The sequence below is a fragment of the Pseudochaenichthys georgianus genome, chromosome 11 (assembly GCF_902827115.2).
Source record: "Pseudochaenichthys georgianus chromosome 11, fPseGeo1.2, whole genome shotgun sequence".
In the NCBI taxonomy this organism is placed as follows: Eukaryota; Metazoa; Chordata; class Actinopteri; order Perciformes; family Channichthyidae; genus Pseudochaenichthys; species Pseudochaenichthys georgianus.
This window is the reverse complement of record NC_047513.1, coordinates 24,483,102-24,503,792: the sequence shown is the minus strand read 5'-3', so window position 1 is coordinate 24,503,792 and position 20,691 is coordinate 24,483,102. Positions and strand designations below refer to the sequence as shown.

At 41.3% G+C, this 20,691-nt stretch overlaps 1 protein-coding gene across 5 annotated transcripts in view; it reads right to left on the bottom strand.

Moving 5' to 3' along the window:
• The window catches only part of LOC117454747 (triple functional domain protein-like), a 91,373-nt gene that overhangs the window by 52,325 nt on the left and 18,357 nt on the right, over positions 1 to 20,691 (bottom strand). For all 5 annotated transcript variants that reach the window (XR_004553020.1, XM_034093903.2, XM_071204882.1 and 2 more), the window contains exons 2-4: positions 18,377 to 18,427; positions 3,157 to 3,231; positions 228 to 342 (exon numbers count right to left, since the gene is read on the bottom strand). Coding sequence is in view for 4 of the 5 variants with exons in the window: in XM_034093903.2 (XP_033949794.1) it covers positions 228 to 342; positions 3,157 to 3,231; positions 18,377 to 18,427 (241 nt within the window). In the remaining variant the exon portion in view is untranslated. The remainder of the gene's footprint in view (positions 1 to 227; positions 343 to 3,156; positions 3,232 to 18,376; positions 18,428 to 20,691) is intronic.

Sequence of the window (20,691 nt, the reverse complement as noted above, 5' to 3'; positions counted from 1 at the left end):
ACACACACACACACACACACACACACACACACACACACACACACACACACACACACACACACACACACACACACACACACACACACACACACACACACACACACACACACACACACACACACACACACACACACACACACACACACACACACACACACACACACACACACACACACACACACACACACACACACACACACACACACACACACACACACGTAACCAACCTGGGGATGCCTGCGAGGTAAGCGATCAGTCTGCGCAGGTCGTCCGTTCGTATTCTGTCGTGGTTGCTGCGTGATGGAAACGTTAACACCGGACCACCGCGTCTGTCTCTGCCACCTGAGGCAACACACACACACAGATTGGAGTACAGATATATATTAGATGTCATTTTAGCTGACGGTTACATACACATCAGTCTCGTCGACATGGCTACATGAGCGATGTAGGGTTAAGTATTTGGGGTAAAGAGCAGTTGTGAGAGATGGTGGCTCATGTGCGGTGGTTGGTTAACTTTCCCAGAATTTGTTTTTATTTCCCGAGGACACTTTCACATCTTGATAGTGGCTTGGGATTGAACCACTAACCCTACAATCTGTAGATGGCCATTTAATAATAATAATAATAATATCATTTTTTATTTGGAGACATCTTTCAAGACACCCAAGGACACTTTACAATGCATATAAGAAATACTATATAGGCACACACAGTTAAATATAACATGCATACAGGTCAAACCGAAAATAGACAGAGGTATGCATGGACAGGAAAGCAGCATCTGAACAGTTTCGATGTGGGGTTTCAATGTAAAACACATGTGTGTGTTACTGGCATTGCCTCACAACCTAAACTGCTGGTAAAATATCTCACAAAAAACACGTTTGACAGACTGAATGTGTTTTTATTTGAAAGCACTGCCCATCATGTTATGCTGTCATGGTATGCCTTCGTAGAGCTAATATAGTGAAGATGAGCTGAGCGGTCACTAAATCAGCAGAAATGAAGAATAGGCATCATAGTAACAAGTTAGCTAATCCAGCAAATGAGTGATGGGCTCGGAAAGTACGAGATGCTGAGCCTGCTGATCAAAGCGCCCCTGGTAACAGAGTTACAATTGATTTGAATGACTTCTTGCTCTGCTGGAAACTCAGCTAATGGGAGCACTCTAGCAATGAGGCAGACTGACTGAGAAACCTTTTTAAAAATGGTAAAATCCCAAAAAATAGAATCGAAAAAGACAATTATTCAATCCAAGTGCTTTAGTTAGAGGACAGCATCATCTAGAGATTCACTGTTTTACAAATCGTCTATGTTTTTATTCTTTTTTCAGATTCCATGTATGAGAAGCAGCGTTTTGAGCTCAAATCTGAATTCCATATTGTTGTACGTTTACAGTAGTTCTGCCTTCAACGGCTCTCTGGTCTGAATCCAACATTTTAAATATAATGATGTCCCTTTAATGGGTGGTAGGGTATCACTCGCTGTTTGCAGTACATGGTCATGAGATGGAATTATGTCTATCTGCTACTGTCATAATATTATTTTGCTTCTTAGAGAGAGCCGCTCACGTGGGAACTTGGCCGACGTGGGTGAGGGTCAACACGTCCCAATTATTAAAAGGAGCCACACTGGAGGGTAATAGGCTTAACTCATTTACCCTCCTTTTCACCGGCGGTCTCCCCCCCCTCCCTTATTTCAAAGCCAATTACTCTGCCGGCGAATACTATGGCTGAGAGAGAGTAAGTCATCTCCATGGCAACAACGCCCTGTCTCTCAATTTTCTGTGTGATTGTCAGCGTCATTTTCCTCATTGTTGTGTTTCTGCCTGTGACCTCCTCAGCGCACATCATACACAGACACACAATAATTACCATATCATTTGCTTTGTTGTTCTTTGATCTGTTGTGCGAGTGTGGCTTGTTTTCCATCGGTATACACTTAGATACACACACACACACATTGGTGGAAAGTAGCTAGGTACATTTACACTTCATGTCTGTATATTTGTATATTTATGGTGTATTCAATATATATATAGACATATATCCTATGTTATTTATATGTATATATTCACGGTTTGTGTATTTTGTTTATCTTCTACTGCTGATATGTATATTTTTGTTGTATTTTATAATTTTTTAATTCATGTGCAAGGTCTTATCAACATGATGTGATGAAATAAAATCCCAAATTAGGATCAATAAAGTATATCTTACTCAAAATACTGTACTCTGTAAATTTGAGGTACTTTTGAGCATTTTCTTTTCGTGCCACTTTATACTCATATTGTACTTTTCACTATATCTAAGTTACAGCTACGTTAGTTAGTTTCTCTATAAATGTTGATTATTCTACACAGAAAAATGTACTACATACTTTTGAACTAAGATGTTTTGATGTAGATTAAACGATCCAAGATACAATTCAAGCACACCACAAGCAACGATTGGGTTGCCGAAAGAATGTATTGGCGGTTAGGGTTTAGGGTTATTTCACAGTTCCATCTTCTCAAATGTTTTTTCTGTTTTTCCTTTTAAATATGTATAGTTTTCCTCTGTAATAAGTACTTTTACTCCAATACTTACACTACATTTTCCTGATCATACTTAAATACTTTTACTTAAGTGCCATTCTTTACTTCTAATTGAGTTCCCTTACATTTCACTAGTAGTACTTTTACTTAAGTAAAGGATCTGAAGATTTCCTCCATCACTGTCTCACACACAAACGCACCAGCTGAATTATACTCGTGTGTGTTGTACAAATAATCCTGCTGGATGTTCTTGGCAGTCCACATCTCCGGATCGGCCTCCTGTGACTCGAGTGTGTGTGCGTGTGCATGTGTGTGTCATGGTTGAGCTTCACTTAGAGGGGGCAAAGACACAGCTGTAGCTTAGTATATTATCCAGTCCTGCTGATATTGACTCAACAAAGGCTGCCTGTGTGTCAATGTGTGTGTTCCGAGTAGTCTGAGGGTGAAGATGGTCAAGGGTCAAGTGTCTGGGCCTCAGTCTGACCTCTTGAGTTTGTGCAGGCAGAGTGCATGGCTTATTTTAGGAGAGAGGACTTCATGTTTCATCAGACTAGGATGCTCAGACAAGCGAGGTTTTTGACTTGGGAGATTTGTAAACACTATGAAAATAATCTTACCTGACAAAAAGGCGACTTTTTCTTTGAGGATGGACAGAACCTCCATTGCTCTCATCTCCTCATTTCTCCTGAAACCTGGATAATGGGAAGGGAGAGAAAGAGAGACAGTTAGGTTTGAATGGAGAATACAAACACACACACACACACACACACACACACACACACACACACACACACACACACACACACACACACACACACACACACACACACACACACACACACACACACACACACACACACACACACACACACACACACACACACACACACACACACACACACACACACACACACACACACACTGTGCATCTTCACTGGTCTCACGATTCGATTACGATTATCCTGTCAACGATTCGATTCGGTTCGATATCACGGTGCATCACGATTCATACCAATGCGTTGCATCCTCAATTTTCTATATTACTGCACATGGCTTATTTTTCATCAATGCATACATGCTGTAAATACACATTAACTCTATTTTTATTATTTAGAAAGTGCTTCAGAAATCAATAACATAAATGTCTTGACATTAATTTATAAACCAAAATAAATGAATTGTATAGGTCTAGCCTCCGTGTGTGAAGTTGTTCCATCCTCAAAAACAAAAAGCTAATGCTTCTGCAGTCTAGCTGCAGCTTCTAGCAACAGTCTTCTGTTAAGAAAGGACACTGAATGTCCTGAATGTGGCATCACACACAGGACTTGAGTCTGAACACAGCAGACAACAGGAGTATTTACAACAGCATATACAAACAAAGATACTGCATGTGTGTGCACACTTACATTCTCTGTTTTACTGTTACATAAATCCCATGAATGTATGAGATTAAGTTAGCTTCATTATATCTCAGTGATTAAGTGAATAATAAAGTTTCTATCGGGTCACTATCAGCATGTCACTCATTATTTTCAGGGAGGGGGCGGGGCTTGGAGGAACGGAGAGGAGACGGTGATCGCGGAAGCTTTTTTCCTCCTGCCTTCACAAACTTTACACACGTATATATCGTCTGGAAATTGCTAGAGGGCATTCATACTCTGCAATCCAAGACTCAATTAAATCCACCAAAAACCTGACATGATTGTAACGCGATTATTTTTGAAAAACATATATCCCTGTCTGTGTCTCTGAGCCGCAGCGACACGGAGTGATTCAGAGCGGGTCCTTCTGCTGTGGGTTCTGGACTGGTGTTCTTGTGTTGGTGGATAAAGCAGACTGCTCCGTGTTACTGTGCCGCTGTGCCGCTGTCACGTCTGTTCCCTGATCTCTGCGTCACCGACCGATTTGATATTAAAGTGACAGAAAAAACGTGGCCGGAAAATCAGGAAGCAACGTTACTACTCTATAACCGATTATCTTCCGTCACTGCATCGAGACCGAATCGTCCACGTCCGCATCGCAATGCATCGTAGAAACGATTATTTTCAACACCCCCTAACACACACACACCGCAGAGAGGAAGCACTGAGTCTGTGGTTGGAGAAACAGTAGCGCTGAGACAAAGTGAGGCCAAACGATGGGGAAGTTCAAGAAAAACAAAGAGCTGTTGTAGCTCCTGCTATTACAGAGGTGAAATGGGGTGAGGCGATATTCATTTCTATAAGTCACTTCAGTTCCCGTCAAATCAAATCAAAGCAAGACACTATTCAAAACGTTAGACTGTGTGCTGCAGGGATGAAGTTGAAGGTCTTGGTAGCGTCACAAAAACATAACGATAGGATTTTTGTATTGAATTAGGATTATTATGGAAGTCTTACCATCATCAAAAACAGACACATCTTTCAAGTAAAAACATGTGGTCATTTACAAACTTAACACAATCGCATGGCGTCAACACATTACTACAGTTCCAGCAGGTATAAATGTAAAATCGACAACTTGGAAAGGTCCAGTTAGAACAGTTTGCAAGAGTCAACACAACCAGCTAAACAAAGCAAACTAATGAGTAGATCATTAAAAACATCTCAAACTCTTCTCGCTCGTTCGAACCACACCTAAATGCAGCCATCTAATCAATAACCAAATGAATAAAAACACCGACTTCATGATTAGGGAACCAGAAGTGCAAAAATGCTCTGTGGTCCGACTTATACAAATCAAGAGTTCAATTGAGAAAAACAAAATGTCTAATGCAATCATGCCAACATAGTGAAGTTACCAGGTATAATGTTAACAAACCTAGTTGATGTGTCATTTATTATTTAGCAAGAAATAATCCTAAATGTCAACTTCATGATGGCAAGAAAGTACCAATCAAACTCAATCCTTCCAATAGATTTTTTAGATATTTTTAAACAAAACAGAGCAAACAGCAGCCAGATTGCCTTCCTTTGAGACATGCTGCCAACATGGAGAAACATCATTTAAACAATTTAAACCCCATTTAATAATTTTTATTCGTCGACTACCAGTTTAGAAATTGACACAATTCAGCTTTCAAAATGTCTCTCCCATTTCCCGACAAACCACAGTGAGAACATTTTCTGAATCGACTATTATAGAGGGCTAACAATCTGTCGGATAAGAACAATTCAAAAACACGTAGCTTCCCCACTTCAACTCGACTTTGCCTCCTCTGAGACCACTAAACTCTGACATTTTCCTGTAAATAAATGTCCGCCACCACCTGTTCATATTCAATGATGAATTACAACCTTTAGTTGCCTCATAAAAGCTTCAGTATTTTCTCAATTTTGGCTTTCTAATAACTGAAGCTATTTCTGGGAAAGATCCTCTGGCGAAGCACATAATGTGTTTCACATCCTGCTTTGTCTGGAATAAATGGAAGAAGATACTTAGCATGAGCAGTAATGCAGAAAAACCCACAGCAATAATCCAAGCAATTTTCAGCACATAAATGTCAAGCTGGATCTCATGGGCGTGATGGAGCCAGAGATCCCTCCTCTGCACGGCTAACATTCTGTCAGAAGACAATGCATGGCTGTCAGGGGATATCGAATAAGTGAAAACCTGTTCAAACAACTCCTATATATAGACACGCAATTCCCTTAAGTGATTAAACTCACTTGTCATCTTCAACACACACAGGTGGACAGAGTGAAGCCCAGATTTTGTCCTTCAGACCGAGCAGAGGTGTGTTTGTGTGACTGATGACCAGACGAGTAAATAATAAGTGTCTCTTTTTTCCTCCTGTCTGTTTTTGACATCTGTTTTTTTTTTCACTGGGCTTTTGTGCCTTAAAAAGAAATCCTATTTATTTCCCTGTTTTAGCATTTTGTATGGAAATCAGTATGAAATGACCTCATCTGAGAGGTACATTGTGTCAATATATGTCATATATGTTGCAAATGTATTATCTTTTCAATTTACACACGGCATCTATTGCACGTCTGTCCGTCCTGGGAGAGGGATCCCTCCTCTGTTGCTCTCCCTGAGGTTTCTCCCATTTTTCCCTTTAAACTGTGGGTTTTCTTCGGAAGTTTTTCCTTGTACGATGTGAGGGTCTAAGGACAGAGGGTGTCGTATTGTCATACTGATATTCTGTACACACTGTGAAGACCACTGAGACAAATGTAACATTTGTGATATTGGGCTATATAAATAAACATTGATTGATTGATTCACTTTGTCTATATTGTCTACATAATTTGTATCTGTGTATATATAAGTCCCTTTTGTGAGGGCAAAATAATAAATAAAAAGGTGGTCACAAAAAAAAAGATATGTCATTCACATGCACTAGTGAATGAGTATGCTTAAATCTACTATTAATTACTTAAAGTGAGAGAGAAAGTGAAGTGATTAAATCTTATTTTACGGCTGTGCCAAATAGATTTAAGCTTTAAACCTTCAGTTATAATTTTGATATTCAATTCATGTGCAGCTTTTTTTGCACTCCATTATTGAAGATTGAACTTATTGTCATTAGGTAGTACAGGTACTTTGCAACAATACAGTTTCTCTGCATTTGACCCATCCTAGTGTTAGGAGCAGTGGGCTGCCATTATGTACGGCGCCCCGGGAGCAGTGTAGGGAACGGTGCCTTGCTCAGGGACACCTCGGTAGCATTTGGTCTTTCCGGGACTTGAACTGGTGACCTTCCAGTTGCCAAGCCAAGTCCCTATGGACTTTATGCCTCTTGATTCTGTACAAACATGGTACTTCTGTACAGTTGCAGACAAGGAGATGCATCATATTTGATGTCATTTAGCAAAAACAGCATTTTCAGTACGGTCAAATGGCTCTCCTGGTTATTGCACTCAAATAGAGGCACACACCTGTAATAATAAAGGCGAACTAGCAGCATCATAAATAACATGTATAAAACCATATATGTAACAAAAACTGATATTCATTTAAAAACGAATTTTACTTAAAAAAAAAATATGACAGATTCAAAGCTTAATTCAAAAACATTGAACGTAACAATTCATAAAACTAAATATGGTACAGCCTTGTTTAATTCTGGTCTCTCTTCATAGGAAGTCCACACACACACACACACACACACACACACACACACACACACACACACACACACACACACACACACACACACACACACACACACACACACACACACACACACACACACACACACACACACAGTGGATTGTACTCCAGTCTCGGCGCTCAGCGGGTTTATAACGGGATGCTAATGAGATGCTAATTCCTTTCCGCCACCAGAGGAGATGGATGAGGATCAGGACGCGTCTTTATTTGTTCCTCCCTCCTCTCATTTGTCTCCCGACTTCCCTCAGGGTGCCACAAAAAACAAATGATCATGATCAACTACGTTTCCCACTGCGCTCCTCCTGCAGAGAGGGAGTGTGTTGTTCTTCATTGATGATGTATGACAGGAGGCTGCCACACACACAGACACAGACACAGAGAGAGAGAGAGAGAGAGAGAGAGAGAGAGAGAGAGAGAGAGAGAGAGAGACAGAGAGAGACTCCATTTGCAGGGACCAGATTTACATTTTATTTAGAGAAGTGTTCAATTAAGCTGCAACTAATAATCAATTTCATTATTAATGAGTGTGTTGAATATTGTTGGCTTACTCCTTAGTTATTAAGACATTGGAAAATAAATAATCAAGACCAATTAAGCCAAATAAAACAAAATAGAGAAAATAAGCAAATAGTTACATTTGATTAAATCTGTATGGGAATTTTCTGTAAATTGTCTTACCAATTGAAAGTTTGTGCATATGTTGTTAAAGTATGTTCAAATGATGGGCCAATCCTTTGACATTGTATAGACAATTTGAAAAATAGAAAGATTAATTGATATAAAAAATGATAAGTTTGGACGAGAGAATGTGTGGAAATGTTGCATGATCAATAACTCAAAATGATTTTTTTTAATCAATAAAATAGCTGCATTATTATCACATTTGTGTGAAGGCTGCTATTTTTATATATTTATTTGTGTGCCTTTTTTAATGTTTTTATTCTATATATATATATATATATATATATATATTTATTCGTTGGGACGGTGAGAAAAGTGTGACCTGTTTTTCTTGGCAATGGACCAATCAATTCATCTTTACATGTGATCATATACTATCTCTTGATATTGTTTATACAGTCTCATGCAGTTGTCTGGTGTATTGCACTGCATGTAAGCACTTGTTTTTTTATCTCGCTTCTTGTTTTTGTACCCTCACCATATCTGTCTGCTTCCCTGTCCCTGAATGTTGCATCATCTTTTAGTTTTGCATCAGGGACACGGAGAAACAAAATGTTGTTCTGTGTACAGATTTCTGATGTGTTTCAAACTGTATTTGCTAAACATTACCATATACTTTATTAACAGTACAATGTGTATCATTGCCCATTAATTACAGTAGCAATATCTCAACCATTGCTGTGTTAATCTAAATTCTGGAGTGTGTATACGGGCAACGTGCACACACACAAAAAGATAAGTTAGTATCATGTATACCATGTGTGAAATTCATCTTCGAAAGCAGAGATAATCTTAGATGTTTCCCACCAACGAGTTGTCTGATTGGCTGTCGGCCATCAGCCAGTAAGATAAGCAAAGGTCAATGAAAAACTTGTTGACAAGATGAAAAGCTGGAAACCACGATGTGCGTGTGTGTGTGTGTGTGTGTATGTATGTGTTCACTACTGTATGGTCAAAGTTAACGGTCACTAGATCAAGGTCTGCCATAATGCACAAAGTCATTTTGCATTATAACACCCCCCAAACACAGAAGCACTCTTATCACACACACACACACACACACACACACACACACACACACACACACACACACACACACACACACACACACACACACACACACACACACACACACACACACACACACACACACACACACACACACACACACACACACACACACACACACACACACACACACACACACACACACACACACACACACACACACACACACACACACACACACACACACACACACACACCTTGTTCCTCTCTTCCTCAGATAATTACCGCAAAGCTCCTTCATTAACTTCTACTTCACTCGGTGATCTCCTAAATCTTCTTAAGTGTCTTTCACAAGCACGAGAAAAGTGTTGCAACCAACACAATGCATGGTTACATTGCACTTACTAATGCCACGGTTAGTGGAGGCACATTGTTGTTAAATGTTAATATAGCGTTGATTTCATTCTGTGCAACACTTATTACCTGATGATTACACGGCTTATAGATCCCTGTCAAATGTTCTGCTTCTAAATGTTATTCAATCTGGAAGAATCTGAACACGATGCAATGCTATCCCGCTATTTAAGAATATCATACAGTACAACCCCCTGTCGATGTTTGTAACTTCGGTGTTGAAGTATTTCTATGTTGAGGAATGTCTCTTCTACCGAAAACAAAAGGTAGGTTTACACAGCGACATCACTTCCCTGTGCTCTGCAGAGCTCTGCGACTGGAGAAAGTGGCACAGCAGCTAAATATAGAGTCGCCAGGACACACACACACACACACACACACACACACACACACACACACACACACACACACACACACACACACACACACACACACACACACACACACACACACACACACACACACACACACACACACACACACACACACACACACACACACACACACACACACACACACACACACACACACACACACACACACACACACACACACACACACACACACACACACACACACACAGCAAAGGAAGCAAATAAGAGAACAAGGAAAAGCAAAACGACAAAGATGTGTGCGGTAATTTGACTAGTCATTCTGTTGGGTTTAGAGAAAGGAAAGAGTGTGTGGGAGAAAGAGGAGGCACTGAAGGGGTTCGCATTCACACCGAATCAGGCGTTGGGGTGATTAGCGCATGGTTGTGCAATGGTGTGTGTCACTTCAATTGCCCGTTTGAGTGACACTCATTTGATTCACCCGTTAGATTTGAAAGGCCCATTGATATTTGGTTATGTGATCGAGGGCAGCCGCATGACGTCTGGTTGTTTTTCTCAAAAAGTTGATTCGGTTTCAGCTTCTTGCTGTGAGTGTTTTTCCAGCATGGCCACAGCAGTAACCCAAACACAGGAGGGAAAGCTTCTCGCTGCAACAACTGATGTGTCGAGAATACAGCCTAAGAGTATCAGCAAGCAAAAAGCTAGAAGGTGTGAGGTAGAGAGGGAGCAGGTGGGAAATGACAGGTTGAGGCGCAAACAGAGTAGGAAGGAAAAGACAACGTTGTTATGACAGACAACCGGTCAGTCTGTCAGACGCACACACTCCAACTTCCCATCTTTATCTCTCAGTATTTGTTTTGTATTTTTCCTGTACTTTCAGCATTGTGTTCATTTAATTTAGAACGTTTATTGGACATTTATGGCTTTAGTGTTTTACGATCACCCAAAGTATGGAAGGGGCGATAAGGTTTCACACACTTGCACATCGCTGGCAATGCCATTAGGAGCAATTTCAGGTTTGGTACCGCTGCCAAAAGACACGTTGTCAGGCTGACCGTAGGGGCCAGGGATCAAACCACCAACCCACAGCTCGGGGGACATCCACTAAAACTCTAAGTCACAACTGCCCCCATGTAAAAGCAATATAAATGGGGAGAAAAGCAATTCGAGTACAAAACAGAGAGAGTTGAAAAAAGAGAGAGGGGGGAATACCTCATCGTAGATCTATTACTGCGTCGCAATCAACAACCCACCATTAGTACCCGCATTGTACCTGTCAGACGGATGAGGGCCGAGTCTGTCTGGGCGAACCGCCATATGTGATTGGTTGAACAGCAAGTCATGCTTGATAATTCTTCCACAAATTGTAAAATAAAGAAAACGGGTCGGGTTAAATCAATACATTTCTGCGGATTTGGCTTCGTCTGCTGATGGGGGGAAACGTGGTCTGCTGCTAGCATCAGCTAATGACAGTCTTCTGGGTCCATGTGCTGAAGGGATACCGGTCCGCTGTTGGCAGAGTGGCAGCAGCTGAGGCTAATCCCGGGATTCCTGAGGGGAGATATTCCAATCCAGCAGACAGCCAACACCGCCCAAAGTGGGGTTTTCTACACGTCGACACGGAAAAGCCCATGCAAATATTTCCAAGCAGGAACATCAGCAGCTATCAACACACACCAGCACACTGTGGGTGTGAGTCAGTGTGAACCCCATGTGGCATTAGGTGAGCTGCTTATCTGCCAGTCTTCTGGAGACGCAGGTTCCTGGAGGTAATCCTCAATGTGTAGGAGGGGCAGTCATTATAATATGCCTGCACTGCATTTGTGTAGACGGAGAAGCTGCTTAGCACCGGCAGGGAGATTGATGGGGAGAGCCCTTATAGTGCAGGATATATCATCAAATACACATTACTACATTACATTACATGTTACTTGTTAGACGCTTTTATCCAAAGCGACTTGCCAGTGGGGTTTGAACCTGTGCTCCCCTGATCCGAACACCAACGCACTAGTCCACTACGCCACACGCCTCCCACACATCACAATCTTTCCTCCCCTGCTGAGGCTCTACAACCAACAGTATCAGTGTTTAACAGTGTACCCCAGAAAACATCATAAAGTGAAATGTGTGTGGTGATGTGACTTTCGTTGTTGTTTTTAGAGCTGTAACCCTGATTATCAAATGATCTAAAGCACCTTTACTCATAATTAGGGTAAAATATTTCTATTGCATTTATGATTTTGATGAATCCCTCTACTTGATATGGAAGGTTGAGATGAAGTAATGATTTGATTTATCAATCTACAACATTCTACATTAAAGTCATTTGTAAAGCAAAAGCTAGGCTAATTTAGTGGTTCATGGTTCTTAAATGTAGTAACTAGCTTAAGAACAAATACAATTACCACAGGTCTTAATTTGTTATTTTCAGTTATGACCGAGTGAGGATAAAAAAAGGTATATTCAGCACATTGACAATAAAGGGGGAACCCTCTGGGCATAATTAGGTTATAGAGGAAGTTTTCAATTATTTTGGAGTGCTGTGATGCATGAAGTTGCTTGGCATACTAAATGAAAAGTAAACAACATGTAGTTAATGTTTACCTTCCCTGAAGTACAATAACAAAATGTAGGAAATTCCTTGTTTCTTTAGTAATCAATAAGCCATCAGCAGAAGCTTAAGGGGTTATTACCTTTCCACGATGTCCATATTTAGAAATCAGAGAAACTGGCATCCATTGCCAAGCCTTAAATTCCCACGAATAATGTATTGTCCGAAAACTGTGTTTCCCAGGAAGTCCATCAATCCAGTACGACAAAACGGACGATTAACTACAACAACCTTTCCTTATCGACCATCAGTTGAGACATTTGCTGGGTCACTGGTCCTGTGTAAAGCGGATAGTGATGAATCATAGTAACCACCAATATGGCTACTCCCCTCAGTGAGAAAGGGCAACACAGATGAGAGGGAAAGGCCAGAAATGTCCGTCATCCTTTGCTGTGTGAAAACTACCGCAACACGGTCAGTTCATCATTAAGGTCAGGACTGTTACTGGGTCGCGTGTGTCAGAATATGTCAACACTCTTCTAGGGGCCTCCGAGAGGTCAAATGGGCGTCATACAACAAAGCAGATTACTGAACAACACAGCTACAAGACTAACCCTGAGATACAAATGTGACAAATACCTCAAGGAGTGGCCGAAGTGTGTGTGTGTGTGTGTGTATCTGCTTTTGAAAAACACCAAGAGAATGCAACAGCTGCCTGGACTAAGACAGATGGACGGTTGTTATGGTCAGTCAGCCAAGGGAGGGGAAAAAGGTGCAAACATGCCACAAAAAGAAAACACACACACACACACACACACACACACACACACACACACACACACACACACACACACACACACACACACACACACACACACACACACACACACACACACACACACACACACACACACACACACACACACACACACACACACACACACACACACACACACACACACACACACACACACACACACACACACACACACACACACACACACACACACACACACACACACACACACACACACACACACACACTTGGAGCATCTTCATCATCTGATTAAAGAGCAGTTACATGCAGGCGTAATCTCATAATGGCTCCCCAGCAGCTGAATTGGACGCATCGTTTCTGAACCAGCTGTTATGGGTCTAGGGAAACCAACACCGTGCACATGTGTGAGCAACCCTGCATGATTTGGACTTCCCACATTCACAGCGTGCCAGAAATTCCTCACTGAGGGATGTGTGGGAATGGCAGGGATTCCTTGGAGCTGAGGGAGTGGACAGGAATAGGCGTCCATGACTTGGACCCTGACCTACATCCTGATCAAAGACGCTCTGACCGAAAAAAAAGCTAGCCAGTGTAGCTTCAGTTGACTTCATGCTTAGTTAATCTATTAATGTTTCACTGTGGGAATCTCTGAAATGGCATCACCTTGATTTTGACATTAAAGATTGATCAACTCATGTATGCAAGCACATTTTTTTCCTATGATCCAAATGTTAAGTGTTCAGGTTGCGGGGAGATGAGGCTGAGTATTTAAAAAATGGTTCAAAACGTTATCACAAGGACGTAGCGTAAAACAAATACTAAAAGTGGCACGGTTTATCCTGCAACTCGGTATCCCTGTACTGACCAATCAGGTACCCGCACCAATTGAGTACCGGGTCTCAATACCCATGTCAGAGGCATTTCCTTCTCTAAAACTACAACTCTAGAATAAAACTAGAAAAAAAAATACTAGAAAATTATAATTTTTTAAATCATCGACATGCTCTCTTCAATAGTATTCCGTAAACAAAATTATAACATTAGGAGATTATACCGTTTCATTCAGAGTTGTTTGATTGTGACGATTCAGAGTTGTTTGATTGATAAAGTTTTTACATATCTCCCAACCCTAAGGCGCTGTTTAAGCTCAAGGCTACTGATGTTACTGGGTGTTTCTCAATGTGGAGGACGCTTCCTTGGTAGGACAAGTCCCACCGAGTCAGGTCCTTTGGAAGCGATGCAAGAATCCTTCCTAGCCTCAGAAAACGAAAAATTGTGGAACAGGCCAACCGGTGTGCAGGTGTGTGTCATATGCGAGGCCCCGCCTTAAATGGAGCGCGATTTCCGCCAAAGATTTGTAAATTGGTCCGTGCGCAAAGCATTGTGGGGATTTTAAGACCGTGGAGGATATGTGCAGCCTCGAAATTTCCCGCAACGAAATTTCCGTCCGCGGGACTCGATGACGTAGCATCCTTGAAATAGTGGCTCTGGAGCAGCCTTCCTCGACATTGAGAAACACCCACAGATATCTCCGAGATCCTACTGTAGAACATGACATACCTTTTAAAAGCCACTCCACATACTCAAACCCATAAATTCATAAAACTAAATGCTCCTTACACTTGGATTAATGTTGGGTTACTACTGCAGGCGAATGGACAAGCGAATGCTATATCAAACTAGATAGACACACTGATTAACATGTGATTGTGCTTTTGCTGTTGGAGAGGCTGAAACAATCAGCTGCCATTTAAACGGTTTACCTGCTGGGATTCACTCACTGCACACGGCTTTCACATGCAGAGGAATCAAATGCTAGACATTTGCCTGGTTACGGTTGCCCTGCCACGGTTAGAGAATCAACGGTCAGTCGTCAGTAAATCGCTGCTAACCTGCATGCGTTTTACAGTACAAAGACATGTAGTGCTACCGTCTGTGCCTGGAAGTTGGCGCTGGTCGTGTTGAGCGCATTAATTTTCCAGTCATTACACACTTTTCCGACACCCTATGCAGTTTAAAAACATGAACCCCCTGTATTTGTGGTTCTGTAATTACTACTGTGGCCCGCCAACTAAAAATTAGCAGACGATTTCAGATAAGTGTTAGAATGTGGCAGGTGTCACTTATTGTGTCAGAAAACAGAGGCTGCGACACTGAGGATGTTATCGGTGATCACAGCACTGTTCATCAACTCCATTCTCCCATTATGTGTACTTCTTTATAATGTTCTCATCTGACTCGCTGCTTTTTAGTGCTTTGTGTTTTTACAAACAGTCAGCTAAACGGTCTTGTGTGTTCCCTGGCAGCTGTCCACCCGCCCTTGTTCCTATTAAATAAGCTTTGATTGGCTGCTGCACATGGACATTGATGAAACAAGAGGGGCTAATCTGATTGGCTGTTTTGAACCGACACAGCTGTGCTACTCTAACAATGCCCTTACTGTGGGTACAGCTGGCACCGGCTCTGCCACTGTGTACACGAATCAACAAGTGAGTAACTGGTTAACAAGTCAAAACAGGTAATTATGCCCCATTGTTTCAGTACCCGTATTTTAAGTTGCCATTTGTGCCAAAAAAAAAGAAAATCAGGTTTAAATATTCAGGTCGAGTCTCCCTAGGGTAGCATTTTAAACTGCATAACACATCTCTTAAACTAGCTGTTTAAGGCATAAGGAGGCAGGATATGTTACAGCCTGACACTCCTTAACTTGTGAATACAATTATACTTAACACCCCTAGAATAATTCCTGATGATCGAAAAGGTGCCATTTTTAAAGTGATGTTTGTGTATAGACTCGTATAGACTTTTTTGAAAACTATTTTTCTTTTCTGTATTACTGTTAATATAATATACTTTAATATTGTTTTAATATTGTCTGCTTATCTGTATTATTGTGTTGCATTGTTGGAGAAGCCTGTGACCTAAGATTTTCAAAGACATAATTACTCTGTAGCTATGTTAGTTTGACAATAAAGAACCTTGAACCTTGTGTAGTACTTGCTGCATTGAAAATCAGGCTGCGTCGATGAAAACTGGGTATCATTATCTAGAAGCACAGAGCTGACCGTGTGAGCGATTAAACAGCCTGGGTGTTTGTTTCCACTCCACTCCACTCTCCATCTCCTCCCATTTTCTTATTTTGTGTCCCCAAATCTGAGTTTATGCCTGGGAAACACACCATCTTTCCTTTGCCTCCGCCTCTTTTTGTTCTCTCCATCCGTCCAGACCTCTAATAGCAGGGTAGGCTAACCGAGCGGAGAAACAGGCCAGGGTTACCCCAGCGACCCAAACACAGCAGGGGAGGAGCAGAGAGGGAGGAGGGAAGAATGAGAGAGAGAGAGAAAAGACGGCCTGTTTTTGGTGCCAAGAATTCATTTGTCTGGGTCTTTTAATGCCACCTGATGTCATTCAGCCAACCCGTGACGATACAGAGAGAAAGCACCGTTGGCAACTCTAAGATGTATATAGAAATGTGATAAAGACAGGAAAACAACAACAACTCTATTTGAGTGTTGTAAATACTTCCACAGTTCCCTTCCGTCACCAGCTGAGATTCAGTTTTCGAGTCTTGTTTTCAGCTGCAGTTCACCGTCTAAAGCCAACAGCAAGCTTTTTTCAGTTTGAGCTATCGGCACGGATACGCCATCTGGAGGCAGCCATGAAATGAAATCTCAGCTTTGCAGAATGCATTGATCACTCAAAATGCACACATATTTAATTCAGCAGCAGAGCTATATTTTTGACTAGTGAAAGAGAGACGGACGAGGATGAAAATACTCAACTCCATGAAAAGCATTCTCCAGCACATCTGTCAAGGTCCAAAGGCATTTACATGTATTACATAACTGCACCGCTCCCCTCCCCTTGCAACCCACTCTTCAGCTGCCCAGTCAGACCAGTGGCTGAGGAGTCCAGGCCAACAGATGGACAGGCCTAATCTCCCCCCCCCCCCCCCGCCCCCTCTAACCCAGGAAGTGATAACTGGCAAGCACCAGGAAGCTAAGAAACACACTGGCCCTGACAGTGTTGCACAGACAAGCTGAATGCAATGAAGCCAAGTATTGTCTAGATGTAATTGCATTCAGGTTTTTTTGTTCATCTCCTTTTTTCTGCAGGCGCTAGAGCTGACTTCATTGGGGCCCTCGGGCACCAGAGCAACCTGCCAACTCACTGCCCTCTTTTATATCTAGGGTTGGAGGGGTTTCCTTCTGATAGTTATGAACCAAAGCTACTGAAAGTCAATCGTTTTTCTGTGTCTCTTTTTCATAGTAGAAGGCATTGTCCATTAAAGATTAAACGTACCCCTGACGCACGGGGGAGTAATAATCTTATACTAAAGTGGTCATATGTCTCCCTTTAAATGTCACATCAGAGGGGAGCAAATATAAATGTTTTTATTTTCGGGAATAAACCATCATTACATTACTTGAAACAACAGGAATGTCAAGTGTGACTGAGACGGAAAGGTCATTTTAGGATCAGCTAATGGCAAGCTGGGTGATTAAATCATAATGGACGATACAGCAGGAGCAACTGGACAAATCAACTCCATAACCAAATTATAGTCTGAGAAATAAGGCTGGAAACAATCCTGAGAGAATGAAAGCTCCAGAACCTTTCCATCTGAACTCATCGTTATCTCATCATCACGAGAGTCTGCTGTCGCTACGGAGAGTGGGTGCTAGACACAGGTAGCCAATCACATGCTGGGAAATAGGGTATGTGATGGAGGGGTGGGGGGGGGGGCTGTCAGTGAGATGTGAAAAATCACGATGACAATGACCTGTCTTTGTCACCGGGAACACTGAAATATTAATCGTGTGTGTGTGTGTGTGTGTGTGTGTGTGTGTGTGTGTGTGTGTGTGTGTGTGTGTGTGTGTAAAAAGCACACTCCACCATTGCCACACTAACTAAAACCGACATTGAGGGATGGAAAAACAGCAGCAAACTTTAGATTTGGTTATTTATGCTTGTCTTACCTGCTATCTGACTCGATACATCTCCTTTTGGCTCTTTAGGGAGGGATCCATCTGTAAAAACAGACATCAATTGGATTTTAATGACCAACAAAGAGACAGAGCTTGTGAATAAAAACATCATAAGGAGCAATGGAGAGGAGCATTAACAGGAATATATCTGTTGATGATTTTGGGGCATTATTACAATGCTGTTCAATTCACTGTGCCAAAAAAACATATTTGATATCCACTAATACAACTACCAGCACTAACCAGTAGTCCCACTGCTTTGCTGACACTTAAGATCCAACAAAATAAGAACATTCTATTATGAATATGCTAAGAAAACATCAAACTATGAGAGTCATGTTAGCAGCTGTGTGTTGCCTTATTTGGGCAGTGTGATGCTAGCTAAATGCTATCATTAGCATGCTAACATACTATTGTTAAGCAGGCATTTAAGATGAACAAATGTCTTTGTATTGAATTTACTGAGTTATCATGCTAATATTTGCTCATTGACAAGTAGAACGTATGCAAAAGGTGTTGTTATTAGTTTCACTGGAATTATTTGGGAACAAACCAAAGTGTAAAAATGTACAAACGCACCACATAAAATGTCAGGGGATCATAAAAGTCATTATAGTTCATTTTGAAGAAGTCATGAATGTCTGCACCTAATAGTATTCCAATCTATTCAATAGCTGTTTTTCCCCTAAGGACAAAAACTATCCGGCTGACATTGCAATCGGTGCTGGCGTGGCAAAATAAAAAAGTCTGTACCAGCTGCCAGAAATCTGCCGCATTGCTAAACAGCAAAAAGAGAAGTTATATTGCATTACGTATTGGCATATGGAAAACTCTCCAACCGTAGTTTGTTCAGTCAAACAAAAAGCCAACGTATCAACATTTCATAAGCACAGGAAACAGTTTAATTAGAAACAGTCTTATGACTAATACAACTGGTGTTAGAAAAACTAGCTACTGTTAGCCTCTACAACATAATCACTCGTTTATGTGACCAATGTACCAGAAATAGGACATGTCTTGCTGGACCAATGCATGCAGAAGTTATCTTCTCATCACCCTATACCTCATGACCGAGGCCCAGTGGTTTCTCAGTGGATGCAACAATCAGCCCATTGATGGAGCCTATAGCCTGAGAGAGACGGCTGTGACTGAGAGGGAGATATGGTCAGTGTCATGTGCTGTCAACATGTAAACAAGCTGGACGCTGCACTGGCTGACTCAGTGAAACACACTGCCTCTGTTCCGAATCAGGCTCACTCCTTCCCGTTTAACACCACAGAGCACGGCATTAAGGCAGAGGGAAGCTACTATATAGGATCTGTCAAGTATCTAACAATATGGATGAAGATTTCTATACTTAACAAGACCTATTGAACATGTAGTAGATGCAGTTTAGGATTGATGCACTGCTTCCATAGCTCTATAGAGATAGACTTTTTTTATTTATCGATTAGTCTGCACAATTTCTTTGATTATTCCTCTGATCTATAAATGTCAGAAATAAGGAAAGGTGTCCCAGTTTCTCATAGTCCAAGTTGTATTTTTATAATCCAAAAACTAAGAATCGACAGTGAACATCAGGAAATGTACATGCATGAGGCTTCAAAAAGTATTTTCTGATAATTTTGCAAAAATAAAATATTTGGTCATTTTGTGTTGATCGACTAATCTTTGAACACAACGATAGAGTTTCTATGTGTTTTTGTTATTTTGGATCATGTACTCGCTTTTGGCAACCTGACTCAAATCAGGATTGTTTTTCGAATATGTACAACATGTGGCAGTATCTACAAGTATACCTTCACATGTACTAAAGACTTCTTGTATGACTGCAAGTTGTATGTGGGTCAAAGGATACTGCGGATTAACAAAATAGAAACATGGATTACATTTGGATTTAACTGACTTGACAAATGGACTTAGTGGCTATTGGATCTTAAAATGCGCCCATGTGTTGCGGTTAGGCACCTGTAAAACAAAACAATCCAGAAAGTCCAGTTTAAATAACAGATTTAAAGGATTTTAAGAAGCCAAGACACTGAACAATGATCTGTTTTTTGCCAAGACAAAACTCTGGGAACGCCAACGACGTGAGGCAACTACTCTCCAATCTTTCATTGTGACGATCGGGAAAGTTTTCACGTGGGAAAGTTTTCACGTAGCAAAGTATTTACAGCGCTGATGTGAATGGTAGGAACACATGGGAAACCTTTCATTCCAAATACTGCAATCTGACATCAATGTGTATGGCTGCCAACTGCCACAAATAGGGGGGGACTGTCTGTGTCTGTTAACTGGAGGGTCCA